Source organism: Stigmatopora nigra, chromosome 13, assembly GCF_051989575.1.
Source record: "Stigmatopora nigra isolate UIUO_SnigA chromosome 13, RoL_Snig_1.1, whole genome shotgun sequence".
Lineage (NCBI taxonomy): Eukaryota > Metazoa > Chordata > Actinopteri > Syngnathiformes > Syngnathidae > Stigmatopora > Stigmatopora nigra.
Window position 1 is genome coordinate 7821346 of NC_135520.1, and position 20007 is coordinate 7841352.

The 20007-nt window shown below is 40.9% G+C and overlaps 3 protein-coding genes and 1 long non-coding RNA gene across 7 annotated transcripts in view; 3 read left to right on the top strand and 1 right to left on the bottom strand.

Moving 5' to 3' along the window:
* Positions 1–2068, bottom strand: part of ppp2r3a (protein phosphatase 2, regulatory subunit B'', alpha) — a 29212-nt gene extending 27144 nt beyond the window's left edge. For 3 of the 4 annotated variants that reach the window (XM_077732050.1, XM_077732052.1, XM_077732049.1), the window contains exon 1: positions 118–565. The gene's annotated coding sequence lies outside the window, so the exon portion shown is untranslated. Of the gene's footprint in view, positions 1–117; positions 566–1990 lie in introns of those variants that run through there. The other variant, XM_077732051.1, reaches the window with a different exon arrangement.
* Positions 8–14567, top strand: nceh1a (neutral cholesterol ester hydrolase 1a). The gene is given in 15 exon segments (XM_077731585.1): positions 8–228; positions 315–434; positions 2601–2806; positions 3216–3450; positions 4715–4784; positions 4855–5026; positions 5288–5543; positions 5546–5596; positions 5677–5741; positions 11827–12030; positions 12604–12847; positions 12919–12988; positions 13058–13229; positions 13376–13685; positions 13760–14567. Coding segments are annotated over 13 exon segments (2295 nt in total). The 5' UTR covers positions 8–228; positions 315–434; positions 2601–2668; the 3' UTR covers positions 14068–14567.
* Positions 5765–9113, top strand: LOC144206860 (uncharacterized). The gene is made up of 5 exons (XR_013328458.1): positions 5765–7128; positions 7964–8052; positions 8490–8571; positions 8783–8870; positions 8947–9113. It is a non-coding gene; the product is annotated as an uncharacterized LOC144206860 (long non-coding RNA).
* Positions 14568–16229: 1662 nt separating the features above from the next.
* Positions 16230–19733, top strand: LOC144206859 (tumor necrosis factor ligand superfamily member 10-like). Its single transcript, XM_077732057.1, has 6 exons — positions 16230–16423; positions 17162–17287; positions 17827–17872; positions 17960–18067; positions 18893–19146; positions 19305–19733. The coding sequence occupies exons 1-6, from the start codon at positions 16307–16309 to the stop codon at positions 19512–19514; spliced, it is 861 nt and encodes a 286-aa protein (XP_077588183.1). The 5' UTR covers positions 16230–16306; the 3' UTR covers positions 19515–19733.
* The last annotated feature ends 274 nt before the right edge of the window (positions 19734–20007 follow it).

Here is a 20007-nt window from a genome sequence, read left to right on the forward strand (position 1 = left end):
AAACATTGTTAGGAAAAAACGCGACCAGGTGTTTTTAAATGATTTCCGCAAACACGCCCAAAAACACACTGCAGGTTTGAGAACGAATGCAAGGTAAAACACACCATCGCCATTTACCTCTTTTTCCTCTTCGTCCTCCTCCACCTCTACCGGCGAAGCTCTTTTCGGCCGTGTCACGACCGCCGGCAGACGCGCAAGCCGAGCGGCTGGCAGCGTTTCGGCGAACCGGTAAGAACCTTCCCAGATCTGGGCTAACGAACACGCGTGGGAATCTTTTCAAGAGTGGGTCCGTGCAATGTTTGTGTGCCTGACAGCTCCCGGAGCAAGTGAGCCGAGTGAGAATGAGGAGAGCCGGGGGAACTTAGGGGGAGTTCCCGAAATCAACGCGTCGGGGCGGGGGCTCCTCCAGAGCGACAGGCCGGTCAGCTTGTAAGGTAAACTGCATAGTTCTGATCTTCATCCGTAAAAAAAAACCGATACCTAAACGTGCATCCGCACGAAAAGTGTATTTTCCTTTGGGTATGTCTATATAGATTCGGATTAGGGGTGTCCAAACTATTCCACAAAGGTGGGTGCAGGCTTTTATTCCATCTTGAAACAATGAGGTTTCTCCATTCTCCAGCAGATGGAATGAAAACATGCATGGTGCACCCATTGCAGGCCCTGAGGACTGGTTGCAGATATGCATTATCTAGATCAAGAGTGGGCAATTAAATGAAAACTTGCATGATGCATCCACTACAGGCCTTTTGGGGCTGGTTGCAGATACATGGTGTTGGTTGCAGATACATGGTGTTGATCAAGGGTGGGCAATTAGTCCACAAAGGGCTGCCTGCAATGGTTGCAGGTTTTCATTCCAACCACACAAAACAAGTCATTTTTACCAACCCAGAGTTTTAAAAGTTGAATTGAGTTGATTGCAGACAGGTGCTATGATGTTAAATTGTTGTCAAAACCCACAATCGTAATTTGAAATAACTAACGTAAGTTTAAAATGTGTTCCATTATGTGGAAAACCCACATACATATTCCATCTGTAGTAAATCCATGTTTGGGGAAAAATTGCTTGCTCAATTTTAAATGTGGTGATAAATGGTTCAAAACAACAACAAGGCCGATCGGCATGAAATTGAAAACCAGAGCATGCGCCTCCTGCATTTAAATGAGCATTAAGTGTCATTCCAGTCAATGACACCAGAGAGGCCTTCCCTTCATACCACAGACTGAAAGCAGCGCCATTTCTAATGCTCGGCATGCACACGGTATATCACATTTAAGTTTATACTCTGCATTCTGCTGACTCTCTTGCTCAAGACACATTTTTGGCATGGGATTTCCAACTTGATGAAATGGATCCCAAGAGCAGAACATACTGTCATTTAAGGTTTACATAGACGGACGCTCCACGCAAATATTGAGCATGATTTGCTTCCTTTTTCAGCAGATTTCATGACGTTTCATTGGCTATTCTCACTTTTCAAGGACACCTCCCTAGGGAGCCCCAAAGGTTAATCTGACACGGGTCAGTCGGGCGCGCTCGCCGCGGCTTGTTTTGGAAAATCTGTCCGTGACGGGGGTTGGGTCCTCGACCCGGCGCTGTTTATGTTCTCACAAGGGAAAGCGCGAGGAACGAGTATCCGCGTGAACTCGTGGGAAGAGACGACCCGAAGGGAGCGGGAACGGAAGACTGCCACATGCTTTCTTTGCTGTGATTATAGTAGTTAGGTCACTGGGGAAAGAAAAAAATAACTCTGGACCAGACTGACAACAACAATCTAAATTTAATTCTTGGTCCCCCTGAAGAAGTAATGACAACTTCTTTTTTTTGGATACATGTCCTTAAAAATGTGCTGTAGTCTCACATCAGAGTAAATTTACAAAGTAAACATTATTGTAATTTTTCGGATTGTTTTCGCAGTACACTCATACCTCTACCTAAATTATTTGGTTACAGAACTTTTTTGGGTTAAGTTGAAAATTTCAATCTTACCATGCATGTCTTTGCAATGCAGGAAGACACCACAAACCCACGCAGGCCCGACTGACTTACTGACAACATGCAAACTCCACACAGCTGGACATGACCTGGATTTGAACCCAGCACCCCAGAGCTTTGAGGCCGATGTGCTAACCACCCACACCACCCGACCGCCCCCTACATAATAATATAAACAATATACTAAAAATGTTTTTAAAAAAAACAATTTTTAGAAGTCTCAACTCTTGATATCTCTCAAAAAACACAAAACCTTTTGTTTTTACTGCAAAATCGTCTCACATATTCAACTGCTCACGCCCGCCCTCCTGTGGCAACTAAAGAACAATGCAACTCGCTCAAAAGTTCCCTTACACTCCTCCGGATGTTTCCTCGCCTTTTCCCCAAAAATATAAAAGCACACAGGTAGAAAGCTAACAGTCATCTTCCTCCAAGTGCATATAAACCGTTATCGACCATCCAAAGCACCATTCTGCTTTTTGAAACAAATATGTCTTTTTTGTATAAAATAATTAGACAATGGACATTTTCAAAACTTGCTCTAGTGCTTCTTCCTGTCTTACCACATTCCCCATTTTGACCTTTGCCCCTTTTCCCCCCTCAGTTTAACTGGTCCAGGGGAAAAAGCACTTGTTTATCGGTGCTGGTGGAAGCCTGAGAGACGAATTCAAAATGTGGCTGCTGTCAACCGCTGTCGTCGTGATCGTGGCTGTGGCTCTCCGCTACTTGATGTCGCCTCTTCCTGCCAATATTCGCCAGAAATGGAAACTTTTGCTATTGGACGCTTATGTCAAGATTCTAGTGAGCTTTGTAAGTATGCCAATGGGTGGCCATGGTGATGTGCACCAGTTAATTTATAATTGTCAATTTTATTTGCACGTCTTCTTGCGCCCTGTGATTGACTCGCCACCGGGGCAAATTTGCCACAAACGAAACGTGCAGAACAGGTTTTTCAGTCAACATATCATCATAGCACTTGATATACTCTTACGCTTAAGTGAATGAAGCATGATAATAGGGCCCTTTGTTTAGATAGTTGGAGGATTTGTCTTTTCTTTTTTTTTGCCAATTCACACGTTACACCCAATTTACCAAGATCTGTGAAGTGATGCAAATGTAAGACCAAGGGAGAGCAAAAGTAGCCAGGAAAACATTTTGGCTCTTTAGACTCTGGCTTCTGAAATGATGAGTTGACCGTTTTTTTGCCTTTTAACCTCAGGCTATAGTGATGGAGTGGCTGGGTTTGGGGAACCACATCAAGCTGACCCGAGAAATGGCCCGGAGGCTTGAAGACCCCAAAACTAAAGCTGGTGAGGACACCATGGCGATCTGCGACGTAAATTTCAACGGCGTCCCCGTGCGAGTTTTCCAGCCTCCAGCGACAGCTGGCGAGAGTCGCCACAAGAGGGGGCTTCTGTATATTCACGGCGGAGGCTGGGCCTACGGGAGTCCAAGTAAGTTGCACCCATTTTGTCCATTAGTCCAATTAGACCGATCGGTAGTCCAAAAAAAATGCAAATCCTCTATATTGAACCTCACATTAGCAAGGATATTTCTTTATTCATGAAAGAGGACAAAAGTAATATAAAAATGTACAGCACCTGATAATACCAGGCCAGGATTTGAACCCACGCATCCAGAGCTGTTAGGATCTGAGGGCAAAGCACTAACACTCAAACCACAAGATCCCAATGCTTCTCACATGCAAAGTGAGAACTCTAGCTTTTGAGCTAATTCCCCTTAGTCCAATTAGACCAATCGGTAGTCCAAAAAAAATCCAAATCCTCTATATTGAACCTCACATTAGCAAGGATATTTCTTTATTCATGAAAGAGGACAAAAGTAATTCAAAAATGTACAGCACCTGATAATACCAGGTCAGGATTTGAACCCACGCATCCAGAGCTGTTGGGATCTGAGGGCAAAGCACTAACACTCAAACCACAAGATCCCAATGCTTCTCACATGCAAAGTGAGAACTTTAGCTTTTGAGCTAATTCCCCTTGGTAACATAAGAATTTACAGCCCCTGGTATTCACAGTCAGTCTGCCATCTAAGTACTAACCACAACCAACCCTGCTTAGCTTTAAGCAACTAGACATGACAGGGCATCTTCACAGTAGCATGCCACAAGCTCAAGTAGATCATTAGATTTGATATTTTGAGTAGCACCTATAATTTAAGCAAAAAACAACTTTTTTTCCTGTTTAGTGCAAATTTTTTATTGAGTTTGGCCAACAAATTAAGTGTTCAAGTTGGTGCCTTTTTTGCAAAATTTGTGAAGATGGGATGCTGCACTGTCTCAGGTGACTGAGTCCGAGCATATGGCAACACGCAATCATTCAAAGTGAATGGCATTTATGAATCTGAAAAGGTAGATATGCCAAACGTTACACACAAAAACTTGAAACATTTCTACCCAAGTTGTGAAAATTTGAGGTCTTTCCAACAAAAATTCAAATCAAACTTATTGGCCCACGAAATGGGGTCAAACATTTTGGAACACCCTGCATATGCATGCACACACACCATTTTTAAAAAAGCAAAAAATACAATAGATGGGAAAGGGTTTCTGTAATAAAAACAGTAAATAAAGTGATCTATGCATATGAAATGAACTAACTGCTCACTATGATGAACTCATTGCAAATACAATTGGTGATTAGGTGACTGTCAATCCTGGTTTCTCTGTGTATTAATATCAATTGTGATCCACAGAGGTCAACGCGTACAATTACGGCTGCTGCAAAATGTCCAAAGATCTCCACATGGTTGTGGTTTCTGTTGAGTAAGTTGGAAATATCTTGCAAGATTTTCACTACAAGTATACTGTGTTGACGTCTCGTCCACCCTCAAAGTTATCGTTTGTATCCCGATGTACGATTCCCGACGCCGTACCTGGACTGCCTCACGGCCGCCAAGCACTTCTTGTCCCCGGAGGTCCTGGCCCAGTACGGCGTGGACCGGCAGAGAGTGGGCGTGGCAGGTGACAGCGCTGGTGGCAACATGTCAGCGGCAATCGCTCAGGCAGTGAGTGGTCTCCATTTAAGAAACGGGTGGAATAGAAAAAAAAGAGATAAGTGGTGGTTTCTCATGAAAATTTGAATCTAATACTTGATGATGAGAATACTTTGTTTTAAATTTGCAGTGCATGTTTTGAAGATATGTTGAAAAAAAAGAACCAGGTCAGAAATATGCTGCTTTGAATTTGGGTGCCAAGATGAAAGTCTGCTCTCTCAATGTTCCTCTAGTTTAAATTTGAAAATAGATGTCCATGTATCCGTTCTCTAGATTGCCACAGATGACAGCATGAACATCAAGTTCAGTGTGCAGGCCTTGATCTACCCGGCCTTGCAGGCCTTGGACTTCAAAACGCCGTCCTACCAGCAGAATGGGGACATGGCCCTCCTCACCTCGCCACTCATGGCTCAGTTTTGGCTGCAGTACCTGGGCGGCGACCTCTCTCTCAAGTCACGGCTCCTCGCTAACAAGCACAGCGGCAAGCTCGCGCCAGAGCTGAGGTCTCGCCTGGACTGGACCGTCCTCCTCCCCCCGAGTACCGGGAAGGCTTCTTTCCTGTGCGTGGCGAGGAGATGAAACGTAAGGAAACGTTTAATATTCAGTTTGCTACGAAAGAAAACATTTCAAACGTGTGCTATTTTGTGATGTGAATCTCGCAGGAATCCAGGATGAAATTCCCAATTTGCTGGACGTACGGGCATCCCCCCTGCTGGCGGGATCGGAGGTTCTGGCCAAGTGCCAGACGTCGGGGTCAAGGTTTTTGATGCCTACCTCCGATGGCTTCGTGATAATTTGTAGTTTGAGCGCTATGATGAGAAATTGTCCAGTTTAAGTGCCATTAACATGCTGTCACAATGCCTTTGTGCAGAGGATAAAGGACATAGGCGTATTGTTAAATGATTCATCTACAGGTTTTGCAACACGGTAAGTCTTTTGTTTCACAAAAATAAACAGCCCAAAACTGTCTTTTGGAGCCAAAAGTGATCATGTTTTCAACACACGTCCTGACACGCTGCCATACTTGAGAAGGCAAAGGAGACTCTCTCAGGGTGATAATTTACTCTGCTGGGGCAATACAGGCATGGCAGAATGCGTAATGATAAGTCATTCAGTATTAAAAAGAGAAAGAAGACGCAGTATCGGCAAAAGCTTGACTATATCTGCCGTTAAAGTTTAAAAAAAATAATAGCTTACAGTGTTTAAATATTTTCTCATTATCATAGTCCAAAGAAATTCTTAACTTGGGTCAGTATTCTTTGCACATCCTTTCACATAAAAGTTATTGGTACCAAAAGATTACCATGGCTTTAAAGGTATCATTTAAATGTCTAGAGATAAAAACAAACACTAAAGTGCATGTCATCACTATGTTCATAATGTGCAATACTGTATCTTAAAGGATTAAAGCTCAACCAAAAAGTATTTACAGCTAACTGACTAATGCACATTATGATGAAAACAATGTATTTTTTGAACTATGAAAGTCCAGTCAACAAGTATTTACAGACCCGCCCCACCCACTGCTTAATGCGTGTTATTATGAAAACAATGTATTTCTTTTTTTTAAGGATTAAAGTCCAATCTAAAACAATTTAAAGACCCTCCAGCAGACACACACACACTTACTAATGCACGTTATTATGAAAATAATTTGTATTTTTTGTGTGTCTATTTTTAATAGGCGTGGCCGAGTCAGAGTTGAAATAGTCGACGTCAAACTCCAAGATGGCTGATCGGCCGTTATGCTGCACGGGCGTGCGTTGCAGAGCAGCTCAAAAGTGACGATTTTCAGAAGAAAGCTTGACAAGCTTCTCACAAAACGATGCAGCACATTCGCTATGTTGTCATTTGGGGATTTCGAAGCCCCCGTTCTCGTCTTAAGAGTGAATTTTGACGGGATCAAGCTTCGATCGCGTGATGTAGCCACATGTGGATGCAGACATAAAATGTTTGCAAACAATTTGGCTACATTGCGTTACCGATCGCTCTTTGTTTAAAAAGAAATAATTCCTTTGTGTGTTTCAGTCCCTCAACGAGCACAAACTGCTGGGAAACCTCAAAAATGTGGCTAAAACGACCAGAAAGGAGCAGCTTGTCGACGCCATAACAAAGTGAGTCATTTTAAATACCTAGCTCCGATTTTCTTTATCCGTGTAATATTTAAACGTCAGCTTTCAGTATTCAAGGCTTTGCGCAATTGGCTCGTTTTTTTGTCATGATACATTCATATTTTGAATGAAAACACTACCTAGCCTGGTGTTTTTAATAGCCAAAACCTGTGGATAAGTTATCCACAAATGCTATTAGTGGATGTGTAAGGAATAAACGGCAATCCCTCGATTATCGCGGTTAATGTAGACCAAACATGGCTATGATAAATGACAACCTGTAAAGTGGGATCAGCCCTAATGAATTTAATTTAAAAAACAAAATACTTTAGTGACAAGTGAAGGAGTAGCTTCAATGTGGATTTCACATCTTTCTGAACTTGCAAAGAAATCTGCCATGTAGTGGAACTATTTGAGGGATTACCATGCACTTAAATAAATTGTATACTTTTACCCCCTTAACTTTCTTAAAGACCTCGGCTAGGACCTTTTCATTTTTAGTTTTAAATGTGGTTTTGACAACCTAAGTGAGAGACTTATTCAACAATAGTGCAGATGTCATTTTTCCCCCTTGGTACAAGAGAAAAAAATGAAGCTTTTTAAGATGATTTTTTTTAATTACTGGATTTGAAATGATTGACTGAAAAACTCAAGGCAGAAGTAGTTTTATTTCCATGTAATGTGGACCCCAGTCCAGTATGTTTTCCATATTTCCCACCATATCCTGATTTCTTCTAGGAGGAAGACATAGAAAATAGTGTCTACCCTTCGGATGTTTTATAGGGGGAAAAAGCTAAATATATTATTTTTATGCCTTGATCCTGTTTTTGTTTTCTAGAATTCCACCCGTGGGGTACAAGGTCTGCTGCCTATGTAAAGAGGCTCAAGCACCTCCACAGCCAGTCTATGGATTTTTAAAAATAAAAGGTAAGCCCTTGCGAAGCCTTTTTTACCCAACTTTGTGTATCGACCCCTTTGTTGTTTTCCAGAATCCACCCAAGGGGGACCAGGTTTCCTGCCTATGTTGAGATTGGTTCTGCCTGAGCCTATCTTGACATGGGCAGGAAACCTGCTCCCCTTTGCTGGAATTCTGAAAAAGGGGGTCAATACATAGAGTTAAATGAAAACATTTCCTAGGTCTTAACTTTTATTTTGAAAAAACTCATTTGTTCTGCCTGAGCATATCTGAGTTTTTTCAAAATAAAAGGTAAGACCTTGTGAATGTTTTTCATTTTTCAGAAATCCACCAGGTTTCTGCCTATGTACAGAGGCTCAGGCACCCCCATCTATGCATTTTTTCAAAATAAAAGGTGAGCCTTTCCCAATGTTTTTTTTATTTAACTGTATTGTCCCCTTTTTTTCAGAATCCACCAGGGGGACCTGGTTTCTGCATATGAACAGATAGCCTCAGAAACCCACAATCTATGAAGTTTTTCAAAATAAAAGGTGAGCCCTTCTCAATGGTTTTTTATTTAACTCTGTCCTAACCCACTTTTTTGTTTTCCAAAATTCCACCAGGGGGGAGAAGATTTCATTTTTTATGATGCTGGACCACCAATGGGAACCAGTCTATGAAGTTTTTCAAAATAAAAGGTGAGCCCTTCTCATTTCTTTTTTATTTAACTCTGTGTACTGACCCCTTTTTTTTGTTTTCCAGAATTCCACCAGGGGGTGGAGAAGATTTCATTTTTTACGATGCCGGACCACCAACGGGAACCAATCTATGAAGTTTTTCAAAATAAAAGGTGAGCCCTTCTCATTGTTTTTTGAACTAACTGTGTACTAACCCCCCTTTTTCATTTTTCGAATCTTCTCCACCAGAGGGTGGAGAAGATTCGATTTTTTACGATGCTGGACCACCAACGGGAACCAATCTACAAACTTTTTCAAAATAAAAGCTGATTTCCTGTTTTCCAGATTTCCTGCTGGTGACTAGAGGAATTACTTCATTTTATTTAAGTTTTTCAAAATAAAAGCTTTGAAATGTATTCATGTGTTGGTCTTTATCTAACAAAAAATGCAAGTCACAATTGAAGTTCAAAAAATTTATTTACAAGCAAACATTTGAAGTTCAGCATACTTAAAACATTTGTAGATTAACAAAAAACAGCAAAATACTTAGAAAATAAAAAGTTAACAAGCAGGGGGATAAACACTTAGAAAAAGAATTGACAAAAAAAAGAGGGGGATAAACACTTAGAAAAAAAATTGACAAAAAAAAGAGGGGGATAAACACTTAGAAAAAAAATTGACATAAAAAAGAGGGGGATAAACACTTAGAAAAAAAATTGACATAAAAAAGAGGGGGATAAACACTTGGAAATTTTTTTTTGAAAAAAGCAGGGGGGAGGATAAACACTTAGGGAAAAAAAAAAGGGGGATACACACTTGGAAATTTTTTTTGGAAAAAAGCAGGGGGAGGATAAATACTTGGAAAATAAAATTTGAAAAAAGCAGGGGGGGATAATTAGGAAAAAAAATTGACAAAAAGCAGGGGGAATAAATACTTAGAAAATAAAATTTGAAAAAAGCAGGGGGAATAAATGCTTAGAAAATAAAATTTGAAAAAAGCAGGGGGGGATAAACGCTCAGATAATAAAATTTGAAAAAAGCAGGGGGGGATAAATACTTAGAAAATCAAATTTGAAAGGGCAGAAATATTTGGAAAATAATTTAGAATAAACATGGAAAAAATAATTGAGCAATAAATACTTAGAAAATAAAATTTGAAAAAAAACTAGGGGCATATACACTTGGGTAAAATAATGGGGAAATAAATACTTGGAAAATATCATTAGAAAGATACGGGAAATCAAATGTGAATAAACACTTGGAAAATAAAATTAGAAAAAAACGGGGAGAATAAACACTCAGAATTCCAGCTCCATTAAATGAGATTCTTACCTTAAAGATCTAGTTAAAGAGTTGTGGAAATAAAGGGCCAGTGAAAAGTCACCATAATGATTAAGGCTTTTATTTAATTTGGATTTTCAGAAGTACAGACAACATATGATGCAAGAGAGACATCAAGTGGGCAACCTGCGAGGGACATCTCTTTCTTGAACCTGTTGCGTGCACACACAAAAAAAGCAAATGTTAGAATATATAAAGACTGGAGATTCAACAGAAAGGTTTAGTTTTTTTTAATTGATGCTTAACAGGGAAAAAAATGATTTAACCAAGGTAATTGAGGGTTGCTAAACAATACAGGATAGAGAAATCTAACAAGAAATTGAATAAACAATCAAGCTAAAGAATGAAAATAAGTTAGTGAGTATTAAGTGCTATTTTCCCTTTTCCAGACAAGGCGATCCAATATACAGACTGACGTTAATAGTTTTGCACAAGTGATTCTTTTGTAAAAACAGAACAATTACAAATCGCAATAGGGTATTTAGCACTAGCAATAAAAAATATCATTAAATACAACAGCAGGAACTAAGTCGTGCCTCTGGATGGCATTTCAGAAATTTAGAGCGATCATTTACCCAGCAAACTGTCGGTTGATGTCACGGCGTTGTTAGATTAAATGTAAAGTCTTGCTACACCACTCAATAATAGAGAGAAAACGGACAACGTACCTTTTAAGCCAAATCGTGACGCTAATGCTAACGAGTTACATACGGCACACAGAAAAAGAAGCCGAAACTTAAATCGCCGACGGTGTGTTACACCTGGCATTAAAGTAAGAGATTTGTTGGCGTTTTGGGTTCAATTGATTGCTTAAAAGATCTCCCGATAGTTTGATTAAAAACGCATTTAGGCCAGTAAATTGCTAGAAGCCTTACCTTGCTGGCGTGGTCGTCGCCGGTCAGCGTGGGAATGAAAAGAAAGACCAATGCGCATGCGCTTACTTAAATCACATACGTCATCAATCCACGCCTATGTGTTTCCGCCACATTCAAAGTGGAAAAGATGGTGGCTTGATTACCGTATTCCAAGAGGTAACTTGTCCTTCTTTTTTAATCATTGTCTATGTTTTGAAGATGACGTAGTAAAGTCGTGGGTTGATGACGTGGAAAGTTGTGGTCCTGATGCGAGAAAACAGTACGTATTAGTAAACACATTTCACCAGATATTGAGTAATATTTGATTAGTATCTTATTTACATCAACTCACCATTATTCCAAGCCATCTGACGCCATTAGAAGTCTAAATTTGACACGCAAAGAATGCTTCATTGACTTATGTTTATTATATTTTATGTATATATAATATATTTATGATGAACATTTTCTTGGAAAATGACCATGTATAGTAAGGCTTTTTTTCCTTGCAGAAATGACCATGTATACTAAGGCTTTTTTCAAGTATTCATGGACAAAATATAATTAACATCAGTCTGTGATTCAAATATTTCTTAGGCCAGCAGAGAAGGTCTGGAATGCCCTGACGGGACACCACTGCCTTAAACTGGAGCATGATAAGTTTTACTATTTTGTTGTCATTATTCCATTTTGCTTGAATGTTTTTGAAGTTGTGTACATGTAATCATTAACCTTTGGATGTGTTTGAAAAAAAATATGTGGGAGAATATAACCAAGCAAAATAATAATATTTTAGAAGCTGTTTAATTCTGGTAATGATTAATAAGACATGGCTTTGTTTGAACTGGAAAGGCCGGCCTTAGCCCCTCCCAGTCTTGGGATATTTACCTCTGTTATCTTTGTCCCAGTTAAGACAATTATTACACTTTCATAGTGTCAGCGGGGCAAACCTGCACTACGAGAGTACCTCCAGTTTCCAGGATGTGTCTGCTCCCGTGCTTGCTGTCGGCGGCCTTGGTCGGCAGCCTGGCCGTGGCTTTCCGCTACTCGCTTTACAAGCCGCTCGCTGCCTGCTGCCATTCGACAGCAGGGGAAGATTTTGCTGCTGGACGACATACTCCGATTTTTCAAAGGCCTGGTGAGTGAGCAAGAAAGTGGTCTCTACAAAATGCTGTTCCACTAATTAGCTGCTTTGGATTGACAGTAATAAGACCAAATAATACAAACATTACCAACTATGGCACTACTAGAGCAAATTTACCCTGAAAACTGAATTTTACCACAAATTCAGACATAAAGACGTGCTGAAAGGGTACATTTACAAAGAATGCCGTTTATTTTTCTGATTAACAATGCAGCAATGGCAGTTAACATGGGGACAGATGGTCACCTTTGCTTCTCGTGGCGACATCGGCTTTGTGGTTAAAGGCACAATTAGTCAAAGGTTGGGCACTCTTCTAAATACCAGATAAATAAAAGAAATAATAACAAAGAAATCCTGTTAATCAAGTTTCAGATTGATTTCAGAATGTTTTAACCCCTGACCTGATGGACAGACAATGCTTCAAGTGACAAGCACCCTCTAGTGTTAAAACTAAGAATTACAAGAGAAGGCAGGCTGAATGGAGGCATCTTGTGTGGGCCAAATTCAAAAATATGTTCACAAAATAAAATATCCTCCGATTTTGGCATGGCCTTCCTTTTGCTTCAGGGTCTCGTTTTGGAGTGGCTGGGTATTGTAAACCACGTCAAACTGACCCGTATGAACTCCGAGACCCCGGGCACCATCAAGAAACGGAAAACGCAGACTGATAAGGATGGAGGCTCAGTCAGCGATGCAGATTTTGATGGCGTGCCCGTGCTGGTTTACCAGCCTTCGCCAGAAGCTGGCCAGGGCAGTCTGAAGAGGGGGCTGATGTACATCCACGGAGGAGGCTGGGCTTATGGAAGCCCTGGTTAGTCACCACATCTCACCTTCGTTCATTTCATGCTATTTGTGTGAAATCTATTCTTTTTGTTTTTGCAGCTGATCAAGAATACGATTACAACAGTCGCCAAATGTCCAAAGAACTCCACGCGGTCGTGGTTTCGGTCGAGTGAGTTTAAAATTGGCTGCGGAGTTTGAAATATTTAGTCTCATGTTGACATCTTATACTCTTGCAAAGTTATCGTATGTATCCCGAGACACGCTTCCCGACGGCGTACCTGGACTGCTTGGCGGCTGCTAGGTTTTTCCTTTCCACCGAGGTGCTGGCCCAGTACGGCGTGGATCCGCTGCGAGTGGCGGTGGCCGGGGATAGCGCGGGCGGCAACTTGTCAGCGGCCATCGCTCAGACTGTGAGTAGCCTTGTGATGAAGACCTCTGATAGGGTTAGAAAAGTCAAATATGTTGAAATTGCCTATGACATTATACACATATACAATGGCAGAAATCCACCTTCATAATATTATAAAATTGGATATGTCATTTCTCTTTGTTAAAGGTTGCTACTGATGACAGCATGCCCGTAAAGTTCAGCGTTCAGGCCTTAATCTACCCGGTCCTTCAAGCCTTGGATTTCAACACTCCGTCCTACCAACAAAACCGTGACATGGTCATCCTTAGCCGTTCCTTCATGATGCAGTTATGGCTGCAGTACCTGGACGTCGACCTTTCCCTGGAGCCGCGCTTCCTCGCCAACGAAGTCATCTCCGAGCTCTCGCCGGAGCTGAGGGCCCGTGTAGACTGGACCGTCCTTCTCGATCCCGAGTACCAGAAAGGCTTTCTTCCTGTGCGGGAGGAGAGCATGAAAAGTAGGCAAAAATATATATATTGAGAGATTCAGATGAATAGAAATGATGTGAATCCCATTGCAAATTTTGCTTAGTTACCCGCAAAGGACTCCTGCAAACTATCCCGACTCTGCTGGACGTGCGCGTGTCGCCACTTTTGGCAGACGCCAAAGTCCTGGCCAAGTGCCCCAAGGCCTACGTCATGACGTGCGAGTACGACGTGCTGCGAGACGACGGCTTGATGTATGCGCGGCGCCTGAGGGACGCCGGTGTGGCGGTCACCACCGAGCACCACCTGGATGGCTTTCACGTGTGCTTCAGCCTTACAACTGGCTTCTTCAGTTTAGACATGGGGGCGAGGTCCTTTAACTCCTACCTCCGATGGCTTGGCGACAATTTATAGCCACGGCGAGTGAGTTCAAAGCAGTGTGCTGTAAGAAATCCAAATTGGACAATTTTATTCAAAAGTCCCAGTATGTGAATTGAAGGCACAATTGAGAAATGTCACATTTCATAAAAATATATTAATAAATAATTTTAAAAAATGTCATACGAATCAGTGATAACCATTATTTTATAGGTTGAGATGTTTTAATGTTTGTATAACCTGAATAAAACCTAACCGGGACTCAAACCACTTCTTCTTTGGCGGCGTAAGGGAAACTACTACATTTTAAAAAACATTTTTTCTTAATGCACCAGATACTAATGACTTCATTTTAGTCCCGTATCGGTTTACTTTCCGATACTAGTATCGGTGCACCACTTATCATTAATCAGTCTGCAAGTGTTGCGCCACTATTTGTGTTCCTCCATCAGTTACAAAAAACTCCCTCAAAGCTTACTATCTTAATCTTTCTGTATAATACATATTTTTCAATTAAAGGGAATAAAATAAATGCACTCATGTGACCCTGCCAGAAAAATGACAAGTTTTGTGGGCGGCAAAGCAAGGAATGTCTTCTTTCAATTGCATTAAGCACCTAGTTGTTATTGTTTAAGGAATACATGTGCTAACTCGCTGCTATAATTTGGGAGGCAGGGTGGGGGGGCCTCTCTCAGGGTGTCAACTTCCCTCCCTGAGGGGAAACAGCCTTTCCTTCAGAAGTCAACAACTGGAGGCCATGACAGATTAACTCTTTGTCTGCCATTGACAGCAATTGACAACCAATCTCTTGACAGGGAGGATTCAAATGAGCATTTATTTGTTAATTCGCTCCTCCCACTAGAAAGGGATTGGACGCCCAGAGTCGACAATGGGATGGGAAGGTTCACATTTAACGCCAACTCTCCCAGTTGTGTTCAGATTTTCATTTTTTTTGCCTAACATTGTAAAACTTGGTTGTGTGTGTGTGTAAACTTTTTAGAAAAATGTTGGAATTCCCTGTTTGCACACTTTGTACCTTTTTTTGACGGTTCCCCTGCCAATGATAACTATGGCGACCACCCCTAAACAATGTCGAGGTCATTCGGGAAAAAGTTGTAGATCACAATTGAAGGAAGTACATTTTTTCCCCCCCAAGTACTTTTCATTCTGATGTGAAAATGTGCTGCCTTTGCACCGCAGACATAAATCTACGTTCACAGAAATTACTCACAGACGACTAACACGCATGAAAGAACTCCAGAAGAATTAAAAAATAAAAATAAATAAATAAGGGAACGTGCGGTGTATATTCAAGCTGACATTAATGATTATTTTTTCCAATTCGTCACGGTGTCTTATGAACTCGTAAGAACTTTTAACCTTCCAAATCGTAGGAGTGTAAATGACTTACACATTGCTCAAAATATTAGTCAATGGAAAACATTTGTCAGTAATACTTAATTATAGTACAAGTACAGAAGAGGATGGGTTTTAATGACATCATGATGGTGGGACATCTGGAATTCACATCCACATTTGAAGGAAAAATACAATCATAATTCAGGTCTACGTACCTTATTAAATAAGATGAAGCTGTAATCTCTTTCCCTTTAATTTGCTGCTCGCCTCTCACTGGAAAAACAGATTGGACATCATTCAGCATCAAACGTACCCCAAAAAAGGATGTGATTTATAGATTAAAATGTGCCCTATTGATTCCAATGGTTAATATTTTTTCCCATTTTTTAATTGCATTATTTTTTGGGTGAGTTTATCCAATTTTAGTCACTGCTTTCAAATTTCCCACCATTTTTTTTCTATAAACTTTCATCTTCAAGTAATTGGCATTTTTCTACATAACATTCATATTTTTTCAGTCTTCTTGCATAGTTTTATACATTTCTCAGAATCATCAATTTATATAGGCACACTTTGTCATTTTTCACATGATGGAGAACTTTGGCTATTTGTTGACTTTCTTAAAAAATATTGCTTTAAACTCTTTTTTTTTTACATTCCTCCAAATATTTCAATCTTGATTTGCAGGAAAATCCAAACTTGGCTGCCTTAATTCCCATAACGCCTTTAAATCTTCGCCTTCCTTCCAACATGAATTGCTATAATGAGGCAGTCAAACCCCAAAGAGTGACACCCTACCGCTGCTCCTCCTCCTCCTCCTCCTCCTCCTTCTTCTTTCTCTCTCCCTCCTGTTCTTCTTCTTCTTCTTCTTCCTCCTCCTCGTGGCGTCCGCTGGACTTGGCGGCGCGGCATCGAAATGAGCACTTCCTGGGCTTCCCCGCACTGCTTCTGGCTGGTGGCCCTGGGCGCCGTGCTACTGCAGACCCTCGCCCTGGTGGTCAGCGTCGTCTTCTTCAACAGAGTCCTGCACACGGTAGGCGGATCCTAACCTTCCTTCCTTCCTTCCTTCCTTCCTTCCTGCTGGACTATATGAACACAGTCAAAGTGCGGAAGTTAAAGGCGCTGTCATGAGTTTCACCTCATCAAACAGGAATGCAAGCACTTCGCGGAAAAGGGAGCGCGTGGAAGGCCATCTTCAATAGGACGCACAGTTTTTCAGGAAAATGTCAAGATTTGGATCATCAGTTCAAGAAGCTCTTTGGTTTCAGTTGAAAGAATTTAATTGGAAGCGTGTGTTGAAATTAGGGATAGTATCATTATTTTGATAGACGAGTCGCACAATGTTTTGGTTGACTAACCGGCTCAAATAAATGAGCGGGGCTTTACATTTTAGCTGGAAATGTTCATTAGAGACAAAATTGATCGTTTGTGGGACTGCAGAAATTTGAGAATGTTTACCTTTTGCCTTAAAGTATGTTCCTAAAATTTAAAACAATACAGTAATCCCTCGAATATCATGGTTTATGTAGACCAGACATGTCCGCGATAAACAAAGTCAAATGGATCACCCCCATAATGACTACCACAATAGAACTAAATAAGTATTGTTTTCTTAACTTTGTTTTGGCTGACTTTACTTTGAATAAGCTTTTAAAAATGGGGGAATAATTGGGAAATACACTTTTAAAGTCTAAAAAAAGAGGATTTGGATAATTTGATTATTGACGATCATTGAATGTTCGATAAGGTTTCCATTGACGCTTGTTTACAGATGCAGGACGGCTTTTCCGAAGGGAGTCTGTCATGTTTGACTGACGTCGATCTCAACTTTCCACCCAACCAGAAAAACGACCCCTGCTGGCAAGTCCTGCAACAACTTCGCTACCACATTGAGAAGGTTTTCTTTCCGTTTTAGAATAGTTTTGTTTCGAAATGATTGCATTACACTCAAAATAGCTACTTGAGTTTTTGTGTGTGTGTTCATAGTTTGGGTTCAATCCCAGGTTATCAGCTAACTATGTGAAGTACACATGTTCTCCCCAGGGCTATGTGGGTTTTGTTTGGGTACTCTAGTTTCCTCCCACATTCCAAAAACATGCAAAGTGATGACTCTTCCAAAACACGGGTTCTTGAGACTTTTAGTAGTAGTCCTGTTATGATCAACATTCAGATTTTAGAAGCCTTATTTTATGATGATGACTCAAACTAGTGGGTGGAAAATGTTTTCCAAACCTTTAAAACGTGGACCCCCCCCCCCCCCCCCCCATGCAGTTTGCTTCCAACTAAAATGGCCAATTTCCTTTTAAACAAGATTGCCCCAATTTTATAACAATCAGTATAACTGGTGACAGGAGCAAGTTTTTTCTTCTTCTTAAGGCCTCCATTTAGGACATTCTTCTTTAGTGCTAAAGTACGTGGTTGTGGTATTTGTTGCAGGCGATGGCGACGAGATTAGAGAAGGAAATATCTTCAGGCGTGACAAGTAAGAGCTTATCCGGCCGGCCTTAACCCAAAGAAGACAAACGATCTTTCCCACCTCAACGAATTGGCGTGATTGTGTGGTTGGCAGATAAGCTGACAGACGTCCTGCCTTTCCTTCCCGATGGCCACGTAGGCCCCTCCGACGTGGCGGCCCATGTGACTGCCACCGCCACTACTTCTTCCCAGACGCAAGAAGGTAAAAACACTGATGTTTTTTCTCAAGTACTTTTAAAAGTGAACTTTTGCACGAGGTGAAGAATGGGCTGGGAGCTTTTTTTGATCTTATCTCTTTACAGCCTGCGGCTAAGTTGCACAGTCATTCGCTTCAAATTTCTTTCTCTGTGGGAAGTTTGCTGGGTCACCCGGGGGAATCTTTTTAAACCGTTTTTTTTTGTGAAAATGAAAAATATATAGATTTTCTGACGTAAAAATGGCCCAACTTTGACGACAACATATATTGTGTTATTTTTAACTGGAAACTATTGATCCAATGAACCAAAACAGATATCAAATATTACGTTTTAAAAAGTCTTATATGGGAAAACAAGGAAAAAATGACTATTTTTAAAGTCAAATATTTTTTGCCACATTTTTGTGCCTTTTAAATATATTTTTGTCGAGGTTATTTTACCTTTTGTTATTTAAAAGGAGTAACTTTTTTATTTAAAAATATTACAAATGAAATGAACAGTAAATATTTTCTGATGATGTTGATTAATGTTTTCTACAAGTAACTATCTTAAAGATCTCTTAGTTGTTAATAGTTTTTTGTCATTTAAAAAAAGTCATGATTCTTAAGTTTCATTCTTCAAATGTTCTATAATCAAAAAAATTAAGAACCACCATATAATGGATAACTTTGAAATATAGGCTCTATTCAATTTGACAGGGTAAATGACCAAATACATGGTTTGTGTGCACTTAAATTAAATGATGGAAGTATATGTGGAAAAAAGAAGTAACCGGCATTGAATGAAAACTAAACATACCCAAACTTAAAATTTGAAATATTGGTGTGCAGAGGTCACGAGAAGTTACCTGGGCGAGCGTGTGACGATATGGGAAGGTCGCCGAGGTCAATCCTTCTTGCACAATGTGGAGTTGAGAGGAGGAGAGTTGTTGGTGCCCCGGGCCGGTCTCTACTTTATCTATGCTCAGACCTACTTCAGACTCTCCTCGGACTGGAACAAGGACCAGGAGGAGGAGCAGTACCAGGAGCAGGACCAAGACCAGGGACAGGATGGAGCCCAACTCGTCCAATATATTTATAAAAAGGTTAGAAACAGAATTCACATCTCAGTTTTTATGCATACTAGTATTGCCACAATTGAGTCAACATCATTAATATCAATTAGAGTAATCCCTCGTATACTGGGGTTTATGTAGACCAAATAAAATACCATGTTTGAAATGTTCCAACGTGGTTTCTGTAGATGAGCTCCTACACGGCCCCCATCTTGCTCATGAAGTCTTCTCGGAGCGCCTGCTGGCCGCGGGGTCGGGAGCCCGGGATGTTCTCACTGAATCAGGCGGGCACCGCCTTCTTGCAGCCCGAGGACCGCCTCTTCGTGGCAGTGGGTAATGCCAGTGCCCTGGAGGCCGACGGCAGGGCCAGCTACTTTGGGACCTTCCTGGTGGGTTAGACTCGCAATCGGGACTCGCCAATGAAACACAAAAAAAACCACATTACTTATAAATGCTCACAAAAGATGTGGTTAGGGCTCCCCGCAGGCGGCGTGAGGAACTGCTGGGCACAATTTCATGGCGGGGGAGCTCAAGGATGCAAAAAAAAAGCAGTTTTCTTGAGTTGCAAAGGCACACAATTAACTGGACTTGCAAAAGAGGAAAAACTTTTTAAGGGACATTTTTGCTAGTTTTTTTTGCTGATCAGGAGGTCTAAGAAAAGGGGCTTTATCTCTTGAATTGTTGGTTGAAATTGTACAGTAATACCTCTCCATTTCACTCAGCACTGATATGGGTGACCCTGCTTCGCAGTTATTCGATTATTGCGGCCATGTGTGGTCCACATTAACCGCGATAATCGAGGTATTACTGTAGTTTGCCTGGATGGCTTGCCAATATCAATGACCCAAGGGAGATAATTTGAGTTGTATATCACAAATTGACTGACGGTAA

What these genes read in the sequence shown, in the direction of transcription:
- LOC144206859 (XM_077732057.1), top strand. Translation starts at nt 16,307, where the DNA reads ATGAGCACTTCCTGGGCTTCCCCGCACTGCTTCTGGCTGGTGGCCCTG. An exon ending in AATATCTTCAGGCGTGACAA is followed by an intron (nt 17,873 to 17,959) that starts GTAAGAGCTTAT and finishes TGTGGTTGGCAG; the next exon opens with ATAAGCTGACAGACGTCCTG. An exon ending in TCCAATATATTTATAAAAAG is followed by an intron (nt 19,147 to 19,304) that starts GTTAGAAACAGA and finishes TGGTTTCTGTAG; the next exon opens with ATGAGCTCCTACACGGCCCC.